Consider the following 23,126-nt stretch of genomic DNA (forward strand, 5'->3'; position numbering starts at 1 on the left):
TGCAACCGGGACCCGCGAATGACGCGCGAAGTGTGGTTTTGTCATTGGATCCGTCGCCCATTTTATTGTCATCGGATTAATTTATGGGGAGAAGATCTCTCTCTCTCGAATGGGCCGCGGGTGTTCGCCGCCCCACTTACCCGTTCCCACACGCCTTTCTGTGCGCCTTCCTTTTCGTGCTTTTCCCACACTGCATAAAGTGTGAACGCCCCTCCATATCCCAAGAGCAAAATTTCTTTATTTATTTTTTTTTCACAGCATTATTACAGCATATGATGATATGAAGGAGAATATGTTGCAAAGCATGCTAGCCTAGCTTTCCTTTCCACTCTAAAAGCACATAAAACAGGAAAATTTCATACTGTCACACTAAGAGATGGCCACTCTTCTCCACCTACTCTTCTTCCAATTGCTTCTCTCCTCAGCATCAAAAGCTCAGATGCCTGGTGAGTTCCATGAAATATTATGCTGATTTGGATGAGAAGTTTTGTGGATGTTTCAGTTCGATTTTTGTCACTAATTTGGGCGTTTATTCTGTCATTTGTAGACTGTTCTAGCTGCTATAATTTTTATTTAATGTACAGAATATTTTAGTTCAACTGAATGCAACAAGCCAACAACTAAATTTTGGTGTTAAAAGTGGGAATAAAACCAGATGGGATTTATAAACGTTGAATCTGAGGAACAGTGAAACAGAAGAAAATTTCGAATCAAGGGGAGGACATCTCTTATCTAAGTTACTAACGGGACATCAGCAAGGAGTGAGAAATGTACGCTTGAAAAGGCTTATGAGATTCATAATCTGGTGATTCTTATTAATAAGAAATATCGATAATCATGTCTCGCGTATAGCTCCAGTTCGAATCCTAGTGATGGTTTCTCGCAGATTTGGCAAATTTGTATGATATCGAAGCGTTTGTTATGCTTGCGAATTCTTAGATGCTTGCTGTCCTTCAAATTACACTTTTAATTCTTCCTTTCCACATGAGTACTTAAAATGATACGGTGAAACTGGAGAATTTAGCATGTACTAGCAGATTAAGTCTCCCAGCTTGTTGATTCATTCCTATATGAAGTTCAGGGATTTTTCTTTTTTAGAAAGCCTATTCTTCTGCTTACTGTTATATACAACTCTCTGTATTGCTGAGTGACAATTTACTAGTTCAATTTTTAATTGATTTTATATGTATCCGGTGACAAATAATATTTGGTCAATCTAAGATTTTTTTTTTATGATTTTGCTGCTTGAAATCAACAATCTGATTTAACCAATATCTTACTTGAATAATGATTTTTGAGACAGGTTTTGTAAGTTTGGATTGTGGAGGTAAAGAGGAGTATACAGATGATATTGGACTTCTATGGATTCCTGATGATCAATTTATTCATGGTGGTCAAACTGCCAACATATCTATCCCAGGTGAGAACCCCAAGCAATACATGAAAGTCAGATATTTCCCTGCGGATAGCAGAAAGTATTGCTACACATTAAGTGTGAAGACTAGAACCCGCTACCTTGTAAGAGCAAGTTTCTTATATGGCAACTTTGACAAAAGTAATTTTTATCCGATGTTTGACCTCTCTATTGGGGCAACTCATTGGTCAACTATTGTAATTTCTGATGCAAATGTAATGGAAGTTCGAGAGTTGATTTTGCTGGCTTCTTCTCCAACGATAAGTGTGTGTCTGTCAAATGCTACCACTGGGCAGCCGTTCATTTCTACCCTTGAGCTTCGTCAGTTTAATGGTTCACTTTATTATACAACCTATGAAACTCAATTCTTTCTCAGCCTATCTGCAAGAATAAACTTTGGTGCTGAGAGCAATGATTCAGTAAGGTAGGTACATTTAATCAGTTGAAAGAATAATGTATAATTTTATTCTATGGTTAATTTTATCATTGGCCTAAATATGCTATATTTTAATGCAAATTGGCTGGCAATATTGTATTCGGCATCATCCCGAATTGTGGAATTTCTACTATGCCTATTAAATTAAACAACTATCTGTGATCACCTGGTACTTGTACAAAACCTAGATGGAAGATAAAATCCATGAAGTGATATTTCATGGATCCCAGGCCATCCAAAATCCACACGACTTAGTTGTGTCAAACAAAGATGTGTGTTGGAGTGGAGACAACTCACATTGGGGCATACTCACTAATAAGACATACACGAAAAGGCTACAAGTGTAGAACCTAAATACATACTTCATTATTAGGTTCAATTGCACTCAGATAAAACAAAAGGTACAGCCGAATTGCATAATATATTATCTAAGTGTATGTGGATATTTCTCATTTATATGCATGCATGTCTGCTAAGTGTGCACGTGTCTGTAATTTGTTTAGGTTTACCCAAATATTTACATATGTAAAGAACCACATCTACAACATAGCATATTCACACCAAGAATTTGTAACATGGAGATGCACATATTGTATGTTATGCAATATTTAAATACGTGGGGATGGTAAAACATCTGAATGGCAATATGACTACAAAAAGAATTGGATAACAAATGGTCATAGTGCCAGATCTAAAATACAAAGTGAAAAGGATGCTATAGGACACAAAAACATGGAAGGGATATTGTAAATGCATGGAAGTGTTAAAGCAAAGGGAGAAGCAAAACTCATGAAAGTCCAATTTACAGTAAACTGGCTAAGCTGTTGGGCTATAATTTGAAACGACAAAACAGACAGGGTGGGGAATGGAGGTGTAAAAAGTTATGGTATATCATAATTTTATATATTGGATGTTTTTTCCTTTTGACTGATTTCATGCAATATCATATATTTCGAGCACTTTCTCCTTTATTCTTATCCAAAACTGAACAAGGTGATTCACAACATTGGCTGATTGAGTCACATGACTATTACATCATATACGTGTACTATGAATATGAGCTCAAGGAGTAACAATCCTACATCTGAAGGGAAAAAAAAAAGGACAGATTCAGTACTTGGGAACCTTATAAATTACCACCCAAGTTAATGATTACTGAAAAAAAAACTTTACTAGTGTAATATTGCAGTATAAGTGCATTTTTGCAACTTCGGCTAACTTTATCCTGATGCAAGGTTTCTAGTAGAGGGAAAGATCTTTAAAAAACAAAAGACATAATAACATATTCTTTTCATAGTACTCTTGTGCGCTAGCCATCTTACCACTTCCTTACCTGCCTTGCAACCCCCCACCCAACTTCTTGTGGGTTCATGTGCATGTGCTTTGCCTTCTCACCTGACTTGAGGGGACTCTTCATTATTGTTTCAGGTATCCAGATGATCCATTTGATAGAATATGGGAATCTGATTCTGCAAGAAGGGCAAATTACCTTGTTGATGTTGCTCCGGGAACTGAAGCAATATCTACGGAAAAGCCAATAGATGTTAGCACTGGTGAAAGACCACCAGAAAAGGTGATGCAGACAGCTGTGGTGGGTCAAAATGGTTCCTTGACATACCGATTAGACTTGGATGGTTTTCCAGCAAATGGTTGGGCATTCTCATACTTCGCAGAAATTGAAGATTTTGGTCCAGATGAAACCAGGAAATTTAAGCTAGTAATTCCAGGCTTGCCAGTATTTAGTAAACCCACTGTTGACGTTCAAGAAAATGCTCAAGGGAAGTACCGGCTCTATGAACCAGGATATAACAATGTGTCCCTACCATTTGTCTTCTCTTTTGGGTTTAGAAAAACAAATGATTCATCCAGGGGACCTATCTTGAATGCTTTGGAGATTTATAAATACCTGCAGATAAATTTTGGTTCTCAAGATGGTAAGCCTTGATCTTTCTCATTCGATGCATAGATGCATTAGCTTAAAGCGTAGTCCTGAATGAGAAAAAAAGTTTTACCAAAATCTTTTATTTGCTACCAACACTGCAGCAACTGCCATGGGCAGTTTTGTTTCGCACTATCAAGAGGCAGATTGGGCTCGAGAAGGTGGTGATCCATGTGTGCCAGCTTCATGGTCTTGGGTGCAGTGTAATTCAGATCAACAACCAAGAGTAGTTTCAATGTACTGAAACCATAAATTGGTACCGCGTCCTTTATGTCTTGTTTCTTTATTTGTAACTTTTTCAAGTTGGTGACATATATATGCTCATCCTTTTTACTGTAATTCAAAAATTCTATCAAAACTAATATTATCTGGTATTTGGCAGCAATTTATCTAGGAAGAATTTGACAGGGAATTTTCCTTTGGAACTGACAAAGTTACCAGGCTTGGTTGAATTGTAAGATTTGAATGCCTTTTTTGTTTTTTTAAGACATATTAAATATTTATTGATGTAAGTCTCAAACTTTGTCATATCTTAACAAAGAATATTTGGTTGCTACAGGCGACTTGATGGGAACGAACTTACTGGTCCAATACCTGATTTTGGTGGATGCCCAAATCTGGAGTATATGTAAGTTTACAAGTATCTTGGTTACTTATCTTGTACTTTTTCCATGTACTCAAAGAAAAATACATTTCTGCTTACTGCAGTCATCTTGAGAACAATGAACTCAGTGGTGCGTTACCTTCATCCTTGGCAGACCTACCAAGTCTACGAGAACTGTAAGTTCTACAAGCCAATCCATGGCAAGTGTAACATAAGTTAACAATCAATGATTTGGGCTTTATCCAACAAAGTACTTCAAATACTCGAAACTGGGCAATTCACGGCTTCCACATTTTTAGGAAGTTGAACTCCTTCTCTCTCTCTCTCTCTATATATATATACATCTCTATATATGTGTGTGCGTATGTGTGTGTGTGTATTGCACAATTTTATATATGGCCCTAACCCCTAAGTGAAAGATTTAGTTACATCACATTACATGCTGCAGGTACGTTCAGAATAATATGTTGTCAGGATTGGTGCCACAAGGGCTTCTCAGTAAAAAAATCATTTTCAAGTGAGTATTACTTTGTCAGTACATGCAAATTAATTTCATATATTTCAGTTTATTCTTCAAGATACAAAATGGATATCAAGAAAATGACCTGTGCACACTAGTTAGCTCATCATATGGGGGCATTTTGTTAGCAAAGGAGGACAGGTGTAAGTTTGAGATATCTGCTTCAAGCTAGCAATAGAGCACATAGATACGATACATTTGAGACATGAATCTCCTATAACACAAACAAACTCTTTTCCTTGTGCAAAAACAGTTGAAACATGGGGAAAATGGTACAACTAAACACCATAAAGTAGCAAATCAACAAGAGCCTAGGTATTTTGATGTGGAAAACCCCTCAGGAGAAACCATGGGATCTAGTCCTGCCAAACCATGCACTACAGACTTATGGGTTCAGAATGTTTGTTTTTCCTCCCTAAGCAATCATGGAGGATAATGATTCAAGAGAACATCCCTCTTGAATCATAATTCTCTCCAGGTCAAACAAGAGGATATCAAACATCAAGAGAATAAGTTCTTGGCATACACGAGATCTTCTCAAGGGCCATTGCTTGGTGCAATGGTAAAAGGCTTGGGCTGACCGATGCGATAGTGCAGGTCCATCTCCAGTCTAATTCTCCCAGGATCCCAGATTTCCAGCCCATTACTGGGTAATGGCCCTTTATACAGAAGACAGTTTCTCACCAAAAGGAGATGGGTTTGAACATAAAAAAACATAGGAATGGATTCACATGAACGGAGGTTTCAGAATCCTTCTAACAATACCAATTTGGAGATGCCAAGAACCACCAACATGGACTTGCATATGGGATTTCCCATGTCTAGTGCACAGCTTCTCTCCTTTAAGAAAAGTTATTACTAAACAATGGGGATGCTAGGGTTTCCGCCAAAAGGTCTCCCACACAAGAAGCCTCTGCCAGCGAGGAATTGAAGACTATACTTTACCAGTCCTTATCTTTTCCCCTTCTTTATTATTTACAAAACATAAGGAATCAAATTAAATTGTTTTGTTTCTTTTTTGTTGTCTTATTGGAAGTTTCCTATATTGTTGGATATAGTTTCCTTTTTTGGAAAATAAACTAATAGTAGGCTGCTCCATTTCACCTATCCAGCTCAATAATAAATGGGCTCTTCTCCTCTCATAAGGGGGGACAGCCAAACACATTCATGGGTGGTGGATAGAGTTTATTATGTACCAAGCCTACTACAGAAGTATCTGTCTTGGAGATGCTTTTTCTAAAGGACTACTGCTTTTTATGCCATTTCATTTGTGGATGCACTTGTTGCAGCCATTTGTTTAGTAGATGAATTTAGACCCAGGAGTAAGAATCTAATAAAGAGTAGGCAAACTTTTGAAGAAATATTGGCATATGATATGTATCTAAAGAATTGCATATTGGCTTTTTCCTTTTTTGAGCAGAATTGTATATCACCTATTAGACATCAAGTATGATGATACAGGGAAGAGTTCATCTTTTTTCTGTAATAACAATTAGTACCATCATCAGTCAAAGTGTTAAACTATTTCCCATGAAAAGATGGGGCCTGATGGGGTTAACTATATAGCTAATTTTTTGGGTTGATTGTGTTTGAATAGATTTTGTATGGCCATCAACCTAACGTCCGCCTGCTAAATAATGGTGTGAGATTTGTGGAGCAAACCTCCAAAATTTGCTCGACTTCAAAAGATTGTAGTCAGACAGAGGACAGTAATTTTGACTTAGGACGTTGTATTCATCTGTAAAGCACAGATAAGCTACAAAACCCAATGAAACACAACCTTGGTTTTTACCATCATAATGAATTATCAGTTGGATAAGTACATTGACTTTCATTGATTGTTTTCCCTTTTTTGGGTATGTGTGTGTTTAGTTATTCAGGAAATCTGCATCTTCGCAAGGGAAAGAAAGACACCAGTCGTGTAATAATTATCATCTGTTCTGTAACTGGAGTTTCTATGCTGCTGGTCATTGGTATAGCATACTACTTGTTCACTCAGAGAAAAGGGAAAAATATCCCAAAAGGTACATCCAGAGAGATTTTGTAATGTTTCATTGTATCATTAGGATCACAGAAACCATAACTGAAGCATCAACATCTTGCCTTCTCCAGACAAAGTTACCAGTGTCCCACCAGCTAAAAAGTTGAGTACTTTCTTCAGTGAAGTGGCGACAGAATCAGCACATAAGTATTCATTATCTGAAATTGAAGATGCGACTGGGAAGTTTGAAAAGAGAATAGGCTCTGGAGGTTTTGGGATCGTATATTATGGAAAGATGGCAGATGGAAAAGAAATCGCAGTGAAAGTTCTCACGAACGATTCCTTCCAGGGAATCAGAGAGTTCCTAAACGAGGTAGCTTCATCGTGCTTGGAAAATTTATGTTACAAATTGTCTGGATTTTTTCGCATCTGTATGTTTGATGAAGATAGTAACTCTGACTGTTAAAAACCAACCTTGTTGCTTCACTTCTTTATGATTGATTATATGTACACCCATTAAGTCTTCCAAAATGAATAATCTGTGAGACCCATTGCCACATATTTTTATGGAAATGATAAGGCGTCAAGTCCATGCACTGTTAAACTTGACAGTTGTCAGTCTATATAGAAAATGTCCAATGTTGACATTAGTATGTTGCCTCATTGTGACCAATGATATGAACTATGAAATATCAGAGTGTCCCAATGTCCAACCTCCAACTTGTCAAGAAACCTGTGGCTTGAAATGATGATCATGAATTTCAGGTGAATTCATGCATAAATCTTGTCCACTTCAGGCATTTCTGAACTCATTGGCTATGTACGTTCTTGGTGTTCAGATGAAGCCTGCACCATCTCTACCACCTAAAGAAACAATGCTTACTTAAGACTAGATTGTAGAGAGAGCAACATGTAATGCCCAACCATATTTGAAGGTGTGCTTCTCCTTCAAGGGATATAGGCTCTGAACCTACTAAAAGAAACTGCCTCAAGTCCTACAAGAACAGCTGCATAGTGAAGTACTGCCACACTTCATCGAAAGTTCTGCATGAACAAATGCTCAAGACTCCATAGTTCTACTTCTCTTAAGAACGATGAGAATACCACAGACCATTTACATATATAGTGCATGACCAACGACACAAACAAAATCAGACTGACTAGCTTCGTCAAATCTGTCAGTGGATCTCTTTGATTATAACTGCTAGAAATCATTACAGTAAAGTTAAACTGTTATTATCATATCCATACATTGAGATGTTTGATATTTTACCTTTTCCTCTACTTCAGCTGTTTAACAGAAAAGTCTCCTTTTTTTTTTTCTCTCTCTTTTAAAGGTGACACTGCTTTCTAGAATTCATCATAGGAATCTTGTCACGTTTCTGGGTTACAGCCAACAAGATGGGAAAAACATCCTCGTCTATGAATTTATGCATAATGGAACCTTAAAGGAGCACCTTCGTGGTAAGTTTCATCTGGATCCATATGAAGATTTTGTTTTGACTTTTGAATATCAAGTCAGATTATTTATTTATTTATTTTGGGTTAGACATTGATTTATAAATTTTCACAGGACCTTCAGCTCGGGAAAGAACTCTTAACTGGATCAAGCGCCTTGAGATTGCGGAGGATGCTGCAAAAGGTTAAATTCCCAAACTACTGCTCTAATATAATCCAAACCAAACAGTTTTCTTATATTATGAAATGCATCAGGGATTGAGTACCTTCACACGGGCTGCTTTCCCACCATCATTCATAGGGATCTTAAGAGTAGCAACATTCTTCTTGACAAGCACATGAGAGCAAAGGTCTCAGATTTTGGTCTCTCAAAACCTGCAGTGGATTGTTCCCATGTCTCAAGCATTGTTCGGGGAACTGTTGGATATCTGGACCCTGAGTAAGGCCTTATTCCTGCACAAATAGCAGACTAAAACTGTTGGCTAGGTTTAAATAGATTGTCTTGCTAGTACCTTCATGGCTAACATACCTAACAAGTATGTGATTTTCTGACTCATATGTCTAGGAATACTGCTTTTCAGATTGTATAATTATTAATCAGAATTTAATGTCTCATTTTGCAACTAGTGAAAATTGATCAGTCTGAAACATGAACAGGTACTACATCTCTCAGCAATTAACAGAAAAGAGCGATATCTACAGTTTTGGTGTTATTCTCCTGGAGCTGATATCAGGTCAAGAACCAATATCCAATGAAAATTTTGGCCTCAACTGCCGTAACATTGTGGCCTGGGTAAGTTTACTATATAATTATCTTGTTCTCAATCAGCGGCTACAGTTTTTATAATTGCTGATGCTGTTATTCATATCGTAAAGCTTCTTCAGGCTCTAGCAGACTTTATAGCAGGTTTTCTTTTTCTTGAAATATCTGAACCCTTGAGCAACCATATGGCAGGCAAAGTCATATATTGAGAATGGGAACATCGAGGCTGTCATGGACCCCATGCTGCCGGATGATTATAACATGCAATCATTGTGGAAGATTGCTGAGACTGCTGTTATGTGTGTCAAACCACAAGGGATTCAAAGACCAACTATATCAGAAGTGCTCAAGGAAATACAAGAAGCTATTGCAATCGAGCGAGTCTCAGGGCTTCATGGAGAATGCCCTGCTAAGGTAATATCAAAGAAGACCATGGGCTCTTCTGTGAATTCGGACATGATTTGCTCAGCTACTCCTGAACAAAATGTGTCTGTTCCTGAGCTGTTTGTGCAGCCAGGACTCCGATAGCTACTAATGCAGGTATGTCTTGGAACTCTCCTCAGACAAAAAAAAATTCGTATGGAGACATTAGGGAAAATATATTACCTCTGCAGTGAAGTCACTTGATTGATGTTAACATTCTTTCTTCAGTGTGCATATTGCTGATCAACAGAAGTAAAGTTTCTGCTGTGAAAGAACGTCTACATGATTCTCATTCAAGTTCTTGTCAGGCCAACCTTAGTTCTCCTGAGCATTTGAGTGATGACTGAACCTTGAAACTGGCTTCCCTTGTTGTCCCATGTAATTAGTTGTGGTGTTGTGGTTCAAGAATTTGTCCTAACTGCATCTTGAGAGAGGTACCCCTTTTTGTCAAGTAGCTTCTATCCTTTTTCGCACGTAAATTCCCTGTATTTTGTACCCACCGTGATTACAGAAGCCACTCGGCTGATGAGTGTGGTGCTTCTTTTTATCGTATCAGCTCTGTACAAAATAGTGATTTGAAACATGGTTAACAATTTCTGCACCGTGATTACAGAAGCCACTCGGCTGATGAGTGTGGTGCTTCTTTTTATCGTATCAGCTCTGTACAAAATAGTGATTTGAAACATGGTTAACAATTTCTGCATTCCAACTCTTTGTTTTGAAAGCATGCTCTTTAAATATTGGATGACGGATGTTGCTTGAAGCTTTTTATAGTCTTCTGAAGAGCATAAGCATAAATCATCTTTTTAATTTGAGGGGGGTATTACAATGGTGTATATTACAATGTGGTTGTAATGACATTTATTACCATGGTTTTACAATGGTAACCCATCTTGAAAGATATGTTCAAAGCTAACAGGTGCTGGAGAATCTCGATGTTTTTTTTTTTTTTAACTTCTACGTGAGTCTGGGCCTCTGTCTATCATCTGCTTTTCCTAAAGAGGAGACAGACACCATATTATCGAGAATCTACGCGTCATAAGATTTGCAAGAGAAAGTCCTAACAAGAAACAGAAATCATCATGGTTCTAGGAATACCCTAAACTCGTGATGCTACACCATAGGAATACCCTAAACTCGTGATGCTACACCTTTTCCAAGTAAGCTCTCAAGCTTGGATTGATCATGGGAAAAGATGGGATGGGGGATTTGGGAGGTCTCATCAATCGAGAGCATCACCGTTGTGGGTGTCAACGACTCAGAGTGGGGGAGCATGTTGCAGGACAATGTACTCAGTGCTGAATGAAAAAGGGTTGCTCATCAATGGCACTAGTGGATGGAGGCCTGTGAATGTGAAGGTCTACCAGTTCGTGACTGAGGAAAAAGAATTCAGGATGAAGAGTGCTCATGAATGCTAAAGCACTTAGGCTGCATGCAAAAGTTGCAAGGCAGAGCATCTCGAGGGACTAGAATCTCCAAAGAGGCAGAGCTGGGCAAATAGACTGAGGTACTTGGGTTATCTATAGTGCAGGGAATGATGTAGCACTCATTTTAAAAGTGCAAGCTGAGACGAGAACTTGAAAAGTCATGGGACTCAGTTGCACAAGATATGGGAACATTGGAAAGAGCCATCTCTTGTGTGGATGATTGTGAAGCTGAAACACTTGAATGGTATGAGATATCAATTGAACTTAATGAAACTGCTCTCAGGATGAAGGCGTTGGTAAGCCGAGGTACTAGAGGCAGATATTTGACTTGGGTCAGTTTATCTTTGGGCACTTCAGGGCAGGAGCGGTGGTGAGTGCTGCAGGCCCACGAAGCATCATAGACAAGGAATAGCCGACGGCGCGGTAGAAGGTTTTAAGGAGAGACGAGGTGGAAATCTCCGCCATCTGTCCTACTCCGAAGATTCAGAGAAGAGAACAAAAAAAGAAAAGAAAAGCAAAGCAAAGAGAAAAAAAACAGTTGGCATGGTGGAGCAACAAGGGCGTAACATAATGCAAGATGCTGGAATCATTCGTACCGGCAGAGCTGTGCCTCCAACGACGTTGAAACAATTTGCAGAAGTTGCAGCATCAATTGGGAAGATTCAATTTTCATGTGCAACAATGCCCAAGAAAACAAACACATGCATTCATGCAGTCTGCAATACAAGCTTGCTTTAGAGGTAGAAGACGGTGCACCACAAAAGAAAACTATTAACGACCACTGATCAACAAGACAAAATTTGGCCTAAAACCACAGTTTGGTCTTATTACAAAGATGTTTTCCATCAGTCTGTTTATGCTTGCAAAATGACATCCTAAATGCCCCACAAAATGAAAGGAAAGATGCCTGTGCTTTGATTTAACCATCCTTCAAGCATCAGCAAACCTGTAACGGACCAGTAAGACATCAGAGAAAAGCTAACTCATATACAACTTTCATAGAGAATTATGTGTTTGCGGTGTACAATCTTACCCCAGTTCAGAAAGCTTCATGTGAGCTTCAGCATAGTCGGCAAAGAAAACATCCTCATCCTAAGAGCAATCAGCCAGACCATGAAAGAAATTCAACAATCAGCCATGAAGGAAATGATAAGATGTAACAGTAGTAAACCAATTCCGAACAAGCATCATACCGCGGCATATCTTTCCACAAGAGGGCGGAAAGCTGGGTCAGTAAGAAGGGCTTTGTCAGATGGAAGCTGGAGAAGGTCGTCCTTCTCACCACTCAGAAGCTCCCTGTTACATCAAATGCAAGGATATGATAAAAGAGTGTACTGTATTGCAGCATTATACAACTGCATATGAACATGGAGGAGCAAAGAAAACTCACTTGAAGTATGAGTTATCAAAGATAAGTGGATTTGATGTCCAAGCCCCTTCAAAACCAGAGCGCTCCTTGTGGCACCTTCCCTGTTGGGCAGCGAAATTAAAAATTATTCCAGATGAATAATCAAGTAAAGACATTTTATAGAGAAAACTTGTCTATGTAACTGCACCTTCCTTGCTTATCTCCCTATAGTTTATGGTTTCAGAGACATAGTTTGAATTTATCAGTAAAAAATATATAAATAATGGCTTTGTCTATTCTCATGCAATGGGTGCTCTGCACTTGCAAATTAACAGCACATATAGTGCATATGATAAGTAAAAGAGGGAAAAGAGAACAATCAGATAGCTGAACTAACCAGTGTGTGCCCACCAGACAGAGCAACAATGTCCTTATCAGTCAAACCCATGTGAGTAACAAATACATCTCTCAGGTGGTCACAACCTGTAATATTAGAACATAACACATGTAACAAAGTAGGAGAACACATGTCGACGGTGATTTTACAACAAGATTGATGACGAGATCGGTAATTTCTAAAGTATTAGAGAACGTAAAATGCATGTCCCCAATAGCCTCATGTTACAGAAAGCACAAAGGCATATGCATGTAATCCACAGGTCATGTTATCAAAACATAGCATGTGCATGAGTAGATGGCAGTAATTGTTGACATGGGTAAAAGGTAGACAGAAAGATCACATGCAAACATGAACCAGTGCAGAAGATAGCATCGTCTGTTTACCTCCATAGTCTGGGATCTGCACACTTGTAATGTTCCAACAGTAGCTAAAAGCCTAAAATTATCATCAATAGTGACTAAATATTGCCATTTCACATAAAATTTTGCATATAGCATCTCATATCATTTCGATAAGAAACATGATCAAGAGACCATAACTACAATATCTTATATGCAAATCATATCATGCCATACGAACCATGTAACAAATGTAAATACTTCACCAACTCAAGATAGTTATCTGACTGTGCTACACAGCAATTATGTAGTCTATAAGTGCAAGAAAGCGGGATAATTATCAGAATCTAAAGTAGGATGAAACCTGACATGAAGACTTCAAAGAATTCGACAAAATGGCATAGAATTTACCTTTGGTGGCATCAGGCAGACGGCCTTCCTTAGGGGGTTCAGGCTTGTCCTGATACCAACAAAAAATACATATAAATATAAAGATCACATTTTAAGCGACAAAAACAAAATCAATAAAAACAGCAAATGGTCCGAGAACTTTTTTTTGTACCACCAGCTATCAGAAGGAAAAACACATGCAAAGGTTCCCTTTCATCAGGTACGTAAATCCGGAAATTTTGGTTTTCCAATAACTTCTCCCACAAAAACTCTCAATCTCTCTAAAAAAAAAAAAAAAATCAGCAACTGGATCACATGTCACACTAATTACATTTTTGTGATCCCACGAGTGGTAGCAATCTGCTACCTTGATAGATGATGGATAGATCAAATACAGTTTATTCTAGGAACCACGAAACGAAGTACAGTCCTCTAAAATCTCCTCTCCTTTAATATAAAAGTACAAGAAAAAACAGCATTAGTTTCTAAGATCGAAAAAAGAAACTAAAAAACACAAAAGCCTCAAATCTAAACCACACCTCTTGAATTCGTAAAAAGAAATAACAAAAAAGCGGAAAAAAAGAATAGGTACCAAATCGAAACTACATTAATAGCATAAGCAAAGAGCTATACCTCCCGACCAGGATGGAAAGGGACCTCCGGCCCCCCAGTGATCTCCACGGCCACAACTCCAGCCAGCTGAAATCGATCACTCCATTAACCAAGAAAACTCCCAAAAACAAAGAAACCAAACAAATTGAATCAAACGACTCAAAGAAATGAAACCAAAATTGCCATCAAAAGAACAAGATAAAACTCACCTGATAGAAATCCGCATAGGAGAGAATGGGGAACTGCTCCTTGATCGGCTCCAGCAATCGGACGGCGATCTCAAGCCCATTGTTCGCCCCGTGCCCCTGCTCCGCCTTGTATCTCATGGTCCCGAACGGACCACCCGTCTTCGTGCTCACATCGTACGTCCCCGCCGAGTGCCACCTGAAATCACAGCCATTCATTATTATCTAACAACTTTGCTAGAAAGAAATCGACGAAATATAGCTAAGATCCACCGAATGGACGGAGATCGTACGCCAGGCGGAGCATCAACGGCGCGCAGTTCTTCTCCGCGATGAACCCACGAAGCTTCCGGCGGCACTTCTCCACCGCCTTCTGGTACTCCGCGCTCACTGTTGGGTACGACTTCCCCATCTCTCTCGACCGTCCGATCTCGATCACCTGCGTGACGATCACCTGGCAGCCGTCAGATCGGTGTACCCCCACGAGCGGAGGAAAAAATGACGGCCATCTCTTTTCCCTTACCTTGTAAATCCCTAGCTCGGAGCACACAACGCCACGAGGAAGACACGCTCTCTCCTCCTATTTATCTACGGGAGCTTCCGAAGAGAAACTTCTGCTAACTAGAATTCCTGCCGTCCGATCTATCGTGATATACGGGCGAGATCTCGCAACGTTTCTACGGCCAGGATCGGATGCCATAGCTCGATGTGTGGATCCCGGGCGTCGCTGGACTAATTGGTGAGAAGTACATTTACGAAAATGGTCATGGGAAGATTTGGGCATCTAGGCTGGTTACTTCCGTGAAAATGGGAGAAGAGAAGGGTATATTAGGTCTTTTCCTGCTTGCAGGTGTGAACGCGGCTTGAGATGGAATGATTCCATCGCATTAATTGGAATGCAACGAATCACTTAATGCCACGTAAGGAGACAAAGGTGGAGGGTTTGGTGGGTTTTTGACCTGGGGCCCGATAATGTTTGGACTCCACGCAGGCCTCGGCGCGATTGACGCATACGGGTGTGAACTGTGACATTATGCGCCAGATTGTCTTCCTTCGTGGGAACCGGATCTGCTACAAGACAGAATTGTTATGGCTATCGTACAGCCCATCTTGCTAAAAGAAACGTGCATCAGAAAGAAAATAAATAAATATTGATATAAATAATCCGCATGATGAAGTGGGGCGTGTTTCTTGAGATACATGGTCTGGCTGGGTGCACTAAAACAAAAAAAATAAGAAATAAGGAAAAAGCGAAGGAGAATTTGGGTCCAGGTAGGATTACCAAATGGAAGACGAATGAGATGGAGAAAAAAAATGAGGTTGAAGAAGAAATCAAATAAGAAGAAAAAATAAGTAATTTAGTATATTTGATTCATGATCAAATCGAAATAGATTGAAATAAAAATCAAAAATAACTATATCACCCGATGTATTTAGTTCGTGATCTAAATCTGAATTAAAATTAGGATAGAATTTTAATACTAGAGAAGAGTAGGGATTTGATTTTAAAAAATTTGGATATATTTCAATTCTCCTCAAAAATTGCAATGTAAATGTCAAGTAGAACTTTCCTTAACTAAATTACTAGAATGGAGTAATTCACTTTCATTTCTATTTCAAAGTCTAAACACCCAACCAAATATGTCCAAGTTATTAAACAAATTAAAAAAATAGAGTAATGAGTCAGATAGCTAGTTCCCTTCAACCTATCGAAGCCTTTATATGCTAGTATCGAATACATACAATATAAAATACACAAAGGGTGCATTTGGTTCAAGACTACAATCAAAATCGAATGGACTAAAATGGAAATCAAAATGGTTATATCCCTTGATGCATTTGATTCGTGATGAGAATCAGAATGAAATTCGAATATTAGGAATTAGATTTTAAAGGATTAAGGCATTTACATTCCCCTTGAAATTGAAATGGGAATGAACTCCTTCTAACCAAATAATTGAAATGGGAGTTGCTCATTTCTATTTTCATCCTGAAGTCCAACTCTCCCTAGCCAAACATATATTTTAAATCTCAACTTTGTTACCTCAAATTATATAAATTTATAAAATATAAGATAACAGCAGGTAATTTTATAAATCTTTAAATGATTTTAATTAATAAATTGTGAGATCAATACCTAGATTTATAAATATAATTTTTAATTTATAAATATATCCTTTAAATATAATTTTTAACCTTGGGTTTATCAATAAAAAAAATCCACATGTTGGTCAGAAAATATCGATTAAGATATTTAAAAATCTGATTTCCTTCCAAATTCCCGCCGATACCATATAGGCGGAGATAAACAGATATGCCACTGTTTAAAAACCTTGGTCCGAACTTAGAAGGTTGGTAAATTTTGGAAAATGAAAATCTCTAGGATCTTGATCTGTTACAAAAATAATATATTGGAGCTAAGATCTTGAAATCTTACCAAACTGTAGAACAGAGATTTAAAAAATATGAGCCAATACATAAAAATCTTGTTGATTTGTATCTAAAAAATACATACTTTTATATTAGCTTAGATAATTATGGGTGCTATCCAGGTAGGGTCAAGTTTGAAGCAGAAATTGAGTCTGGGTTGGATCTTGTATGGGTTAGGATTACATCTAGATCCTAGTTGTGTTCGGTTCATAAAGTCATATACCTGAATATAATATATAATAAGGTTAAGTCAAGTCCCAGTTGGATGAACTTCTAGTAGCCTAGTAGGGACTAAATTATAGAAATTCTCATGGGTCTATGTTTGAACCCAGATCATGTTTCGGTTGGAAATTGGTCTAAAGGAACTTAAATAACAATCCTCGAGATTATTAGTTCCAAAGTTTCTACTGGAAAACCATAAGAGAGAGCTGGTCAGCCATGGCGCAACCAAGATTTAACCGGCGCACCCCAATTGACCAGCTCCACATGAAACCATACCAAACTTAATTGAAATATTAAAAATATAAAGATGAGATAGAACATTAGTTTAAAATAGCCAGTATCAAATTTTTAGTTTAGTTTTAAGCTAAAGTACTCTAGATTCAGAAGTCAACGACCGAGCGTTTATAAAAAATTTGCAACTAAATAAATCAATACACGTTCTTGATAGTTCTAAGTGCGTCTCAATAAAATAGTGACAATAAATTAGTGCCATAATATGTATTACGAATGTCAGAGTAGTTTAGAGGATGCTTGGTTCACGATCAGAATCGAAATCGGAATGGCTTAAAATCAGAATCGGAAAGATCAAATCCTTTAAAGTGTTTGATTTGTAAGCAAAATCGAAATCGAAATCAAAATTACAATAAAAATTTGAATCCATAAAGAAGAGTAGGGATTGAGTTCTATATACATGGGATCAATCTCATTTCACCTCGGAATCGAAATCAAAATGAGATTCCTTCCAACCAAACGATTGGAATGGAAGTCACACATTCCAATTCTGATTCCAGACCTCTACTCTCCCAAACTAAGAACTCCTTTATATTTCTTTAAGGATGTATTTGGTTCACAATCGAAATCAAAATTGGAATGAATTGATATCGGAATCAGAATAGTCAAATCCTCCAAAAAGATTAGTTCATGACCGAAATTGAAATTGGAATCGAAATCGAAATCGAGATCGAAATAGAAATTTGAAACTTTAGAAAGAATAAGGATTGGGTTTTAGATAAATTTGATCATACGGAATCAGTATCAGAATGAAACTCCTCTCAATCAAATGGTTGAAATAGGAGTCTATCTATTTTCATTTCGATTTCAGACCCCAGCTCCTTCTAACTAAACACTCTCTAAGTTTAAGCAGCAGGGCATGAGCTTATTACCAAGTTAAATCTCAAATTGAACACTAAGAGAACACTCCATACTGGTAGGTCATCGATTCCGGAGGGCTACACTTTTGGATCCAGGCCATGTGCATGCTTGGAGAAAAATTTAGGATAAGCATATAATTAAAGCATATAAAAAGAAACATAAAAAACAGGAAAAAAACTTGCAAATACCAACCGTTCATACTACTTATCCAAACAAAGCTATCCTTCAATCCAGCAGGATATAACAACTATTACACAAACAGCAACAATGCAGTCATGGACAGTATCATAACAGTCTGTGGGTTTCAGTAGAAGCAAAATAGTTAGAGAGATGCAACGAGCTCAGCTATGATCTTTAAACAGATGGCGTAAAACGTGGGCTGTTCAACTCCAACAAACTTTATGAGGATATGTCTACGGTCAAAAAGATCAAACGGACAAGATCTTAAAAAAGTATCCCAGGCGAAGAAACGTACAAGACAAGGTGCTACAAAAGGATCGGTCGTACTGATAAAATCGCGCCGTCAAATACAACGGCGGGCACTGAGAAGACATCACTGGAATGGATATGATATCATGTGAAAAGGAAGAAAATAAGCAGGATAATAAGAATTGTGGACAATGCTGGGCAAGGTCTTCGGCTGAACAGGTCAACCTTTCGAGCAAAGAATATCATCTCTAGACTTGGAGCCATGGAACAAGTTGACCTTTAAAAGCTGTATCCAAATCATCACGCGCGACAAGGAACCCATATCTACCAGTATTGACTTCTCCTGTTCATCGAAACAGAAGACATTGTTTGGAATCCCAACATGCCGGCATCAAAGATCCGGCCTGCTTCCCCTTCCAGCATTAGTTTTAAGCTACACCTAATCATCCATGAGATTGGAGGTCTGCCCTTTGACAAGTTAGAGGACCGTGGCAAGAACAGCTTGGTGGTGCAGATAGGATGGAGAGGGAGTGGAAGAAAATCTAGTTTCTTACCCACGGCATTCAGAAAGAATTGCACATCCAAGCAGCCAATCCATCCCAATGGTGTTGTAAGCTGGGATGAAGGATTCGACCAAACCTGCAAGCTTAAGAGGAAGAACTCTCAGAGATTTACAAGTTGGATCATCGACCTGGAAATTCAAGTAAGGAAATCATCTATTATGAGCTTGATTGCCATAGAGAAGAAATCTTTTTTAATGTTTTATTTTCATTATATATCAGAGATAACTAAATGAACTGATTTTTCCAACACTCTTTGTAACTGGTCACTGGTTAGGAATATGATCAGGATTTAAAAGTGAAAGTTGTTGCGAAGGCTGAGATAGATATTGCTGAATTTGCCCCATCATATAGGGAGAAAAGAATTGGAATTCCAATGATCTGCAACATCAAAGGCCACACTGCTCAGGCCCTGCTGAAGGTAATATTTTTTAAAAGCTTGTGGGTTCGACCACTTCAGTCAATCATTAATTGTTGTTAATCTATTCATGCAAATTTGCTCAGGTTGAATTCCATTTTGTTGAGCTCCAAACAAAGGGCAGCATTGCATTCATGCTGCCACGAGCTTTTAGTCTACGCTCTTTTTCATGCACTGGATTTCGGCAAAACTACAATAACAGGATTCAAAATCCAACGAGCGGTCTATCAAAATATTTGTCTGAAGCAGAAACCTCATCAGATGATGAACCTGAATTAAATTATCGGAAGCTATCGGTTACTAATATTCTCCTTGTTGACCAATTCAATGGCAAAATTGAAGATCATAAGGATGAGAAAGATCTGTATCTCCGGGAATCACCTGCCAGGATCAAACAGCAACCTTCTGTTGTCAGGATCCTCTCATGGAACAAGACGAAGGCTAGTTCGAGGGCAGTAAACTATCACAGAGGTACACCACTCCTGAACAAGGCATGCAGTGAAGATGGTGGTGATGATATCGACAAAGAACGGCGCCAATCGATCGGCCAATTCTTGGCACTTTCACGAGAAACTGAAGTGCACCCTGAGGGGAAACCACGGACTTTTGGATTTGAGGATGATGGTCGCTTTGAAGTTGGAAATTGGCAAAAGAAGAGAGTGGTAAGCAGAGATGGGCAGATGGAGCTTGTAACGGATATATTTCTTGCATCCATTGATCAGCGAAGCGAGAAAGCTGCAGGTGGAAGTGCCTGTACGGTGATTGCAGTTGTCATTGCTGACTGGCTACACAACAATCCAAAGACTCTGCCATTGCGATGCCAATTTGATCAGTTGGTACGTGAAGGATCCTTGGAATGGAGAAAACTCTGTGCAGATGAGAACCACAATGGAAAATTTTTTGACCATCACTTCGACCTTGACACTGTATTAGAAGCAAAAATACGACCACTGTCAGAAGTCAAGAAGATGTCTTATGTAGGATTTTTTAGCCTGGATGACATGCCTGACAGTCTAAAATTCCTGCAAGGGGCTATGTCCTTTGACATACTATGGAAGGAGCTCATTTGTGGTGATGAATCTGAAGAGAGAGTATACATTGCCAGTTGGAATGACCATTTCTTTGTTCTCAAAATAGAAAAAAATGTCATTTATTTGATCGACACCTTCGGCGAAAGGCTGTTTGAAGGCTGCAATCAAGCATATATTTTGAAATTCAGCAAAGAGAGCATGGTTTATCGACGGCATACAGATTCAGGCAGCCAAACTATAGACTCTGGTGAATGCACTAAAAACGTTCCACATGGTGAAGGAATGGATGAGGATAGTGATTCATCTAAAGAGGTTGTCTGCGAAGGAACGGAATCCTGTAAACGATACATCAAGGAATTTCTTGCAGCTCTTCCACTAAGGGAACTTCAAAATGAAATTAAGAGGGGAGTGGCGGAAGAAGCCATTTTGCATCGGCACCTGCAAATAGAGTTCCACTACACAGCTCCTTGTTATATGGGAAATTAGAACATCCAAATCAGATATATATAATGGATTTGTGCACATATCACACTTCATCTTAATATCCTAACTTCTGAAGTCTGAGCTTCAGAAATTTGGTTATGTTTTGACGGGAAAACGATACACTGATTATGTAATTGCATTGCATGCATGCGATGTTAACTTTTCTTGTCAAATTCCAACAAAATAAATAACATTCTGTAATGTTAAAGGGATATTAATAAGAAAGAGAATATGGGAAAATTTATTAAGCGATTCAATTATTCAATTTCTGCTGATGCGTAAAGCAAAATTCAATTGCATCGTGTTAGAAGTGAATTGCATAAGTTTATAAAATAAAATGTAGATCCTGGTTCGTAGAGTTTGGACCACTCAAAAAACCAATGGCGATGAGATGTGAGGTGATATACCATTAGATTCCTCCTTCGTCTGGATAGCCTTTGGAGCAGATGGCCAAATACAGCTCATGGTCATCAAGCATAGACATCCAAACGAGTCGACTTGGCTCCTTTATGTGGAGGAAAATTTGTGCTCATGCCCCAAATATGATGACTCGAGTGAGATGGCTTATGGGGGATGGATAGACTACAGATTTTCTACGAGACCCATAGCTCGTTGATTTTGCTCTGAGTTAGTGGCCAACTTTTGTTAATATCGAGTTAGGGGAGTCCACGAAGATTTGTGATCTATTTCGTTTTGATGGTATAGGTTGAAGTCTCTTAGAAGTGACGCAATTTTTTGGTGAGCAGCTCGACAAGAGGGTGTTATCCCTAGCGATTTTTATCCCTAGCAGTCACGATGTGAAAGTGTGGAAGTCATCCTGCAGTATGAGAGCAGTCACCACTAATATCTACGATATGTATCAAAGGAAACCCACTAATTGTATAGACACTGCATAGATTTGGAGGACTAAAGTGCACCTAAAGGTGAGCTTATTTTTATAGAAGGCTATTTGGGGTTACCTTCCTATCAAGTCCATGATAAGGGACAGATGTATGGATCTCTAGCCTACCTATCTATGTTGTGAGCTATAGGAGGAGAATGTGGAGCATGTCATATTCTTGTGCTCAAGAGCACAACAAATCTAGCAGTTGGCTAGCCCCCTTTTGGTGATTACCTAGTCAAAGGCACTGGTTCAATCCTTCCTGGAGTTCTTGAGGAGAAGTGCTATATCTGAGACTACTAGACAGATAGATATTCAAGCTACTTGTATCGCTTACTAAATACAATTAACTAAAAATAACCTTATGTTTGAGTCTAAGAGATACCCAGAGAGGTGCGTCTTGGAGAGAGCTCTGACTGAGACGGACTTTAGATACTTGAGACTCCCTCTCCGCTCATGCAATAGTCTATAGGATTTTTATCACTTCCTCACCTCGACCTATCTTAAGGTCAACTTCGATAGTAGTATGATCGATAGTAGAGGAGGCACTAGATTTGTGAACTGTAGGCTAGATTTCAAACTAGTGACCGCTTGCTAGAGTCATCTATTTGAGCCCACCATTCTGGGAGTGGATCTGTATGCTGTTTGGGCCAATCGGGATCATCTATGTGAAACTAATACTTGGAGCCAATTATCTCATCATTAAGGGAGACTCATCCACGGTGATAAGATGGATTCAAAGGCATGCAAAGGGGGATGCTACTCATCTCCTCTTGCAGGATATATCGAAATTGCTAATGAAGAGCACTTCGCTTGATAACAGATATGTCTTCTGAGAGGCAAACAGTATTGCTGATTAAGTGGCATCTTTTATTACAGAATATTCTGGAGACATGCTATGGATGGACATAGGGATGGCTCCAAGACCATTCTATGATATTTTGTTTTTTGATATTTTGATTGTATTCATATTAGACTTATATAAATGCTCCGGCTTATCAAAAAAAATAAAAAATAAAAAAACCAACTTATATAATACGATAGTATGTAAATATAATAGAGTTAAAATATCAAAAGTTGATAATTATTTAGATTGGAGAAAGCAAGGCTCTGGCATTGGATGCTTGCAGTATCAATATTTCTTAAAGCTTATCAAAGAAAAACAAATAATTTCAAGCGAAGAGGGCAAAGAGTATAAAAGAGGTGCCAAATGGGGAAAAGAAAATCCCATCAAGATAATGCTGAACTGATAAGCACCCTAGACAAACAGATGATAGCCCAAC

The 23,126-nt window shown here is 38.5% G+C and overlaps 3 protein-coding genes across 3 annotated transcripts; 2 read left to right on the forward strand and 1 right to left on the reverse strand.

The window, feature by feature from the left end:
* The first annotated feature begins 236 nt into the window (after nt 1-236).
* On the forward strand, nt 237-10,139 carry LOC105045794 (probable LRR receptor-like serine/threonine-protein kinase At1g67720). Its single transcript, XM_010924197.4, has 16 exons — nt 237-446; nt 1,304-1,838; nt 3,279-3,784; nt 3,894-4,026; nt 4,172-4,243; nt 4,349-4,417; nt 4,498-4,569; nt 4,842-4,910; nt 6,786-6,937; nt 7,026-7,267; nt 8,232-8,358; nt 8,468-8,536; nt 8,608-8,791; nt 9,010-9,145; nt 9,308-9,655; nt 9,767-10,139. The coding sequence occupies exons 1-15, from the start codon at nt 377-379 to the stop codon at nt 9,641-9,643; spliced, it is 2,772 nt and encodes a 923-aa protein (XP_010922499.1). The 5' UTR covers nt 237-376; the 3' UTR covers nt 9,644-9,655; nt 9,767-10,139.
* Nucleotides 10,140-11,631: 1,492 nt separating this feature from the next.
* On the reverse strand, nt 11,632-14,871 carry LOC105045793 (L-ascorbate peroxidase, cytosolic). Its single transcript, XM_010924196.3, has 10 exons — nt 14,762-14,871; nt 14,532-14,677; nt 14,263-14,437; nt 14,075-14,140; nt 13,463-13,511; nt 12,711-12,796; nt 12,356-12,435; nt 12,159-12,261; nt 11,999-12,057; nt 11,632-11,911 (listed from the first exon to the last, which is right to left on the reverse strand). Exons 2-10 carry the CDS (start codon nt 14,648-14,650, stop codon nt 11,896-11,898), a joined length of 753 nt encoding a protein of 250 aa, XP_010922498.1. The 5' UTR covers nt 14,651-14,677; nt 14,762-14,871; the 3' UTR covers nt 11,632-11,895.
* Nucleotides 14,872-18,794: 3,923 nt separating this feature from the next.
* On the forward strand, nt 18,795-21,207 carry LOC105046162 (uncharacterized). Its single transcript, XM_010924685.4, has 3 exons — nt 18,795-19,174; nt 19,309-19,452; nt 19,536-21,207. Exons 1-3 carry the CDS (start codon nt 18,854-18,856, stop codon nt 20,964-20,966), a joined length of 1,896 nt encoding a protein of 631 aa, XP_010922987.1. The 5' UTR covers nt 18,795-18,853; the 3' UTR covers nt 20,967-21,207.
* The last annotated feature ends 1,919 nt before the right edge of the window (nt 21,208-23,126 follow it).

This window comes from Elaeis guineensis, chromosome 5, assembly GCF_000442705.2.
Source record: "Elaeis guineensis isolate ETL-2024a chromosome 5, EG11, whole genome shotgun sequence".
NCBI classification, from domain to species: domain Eukaryota; kingdom Viridiplantae; phylum Streptophyta; class Magnoliopsida; order Arecales; family Arecaceae; genus Elaeis; species Elaeis guineensis.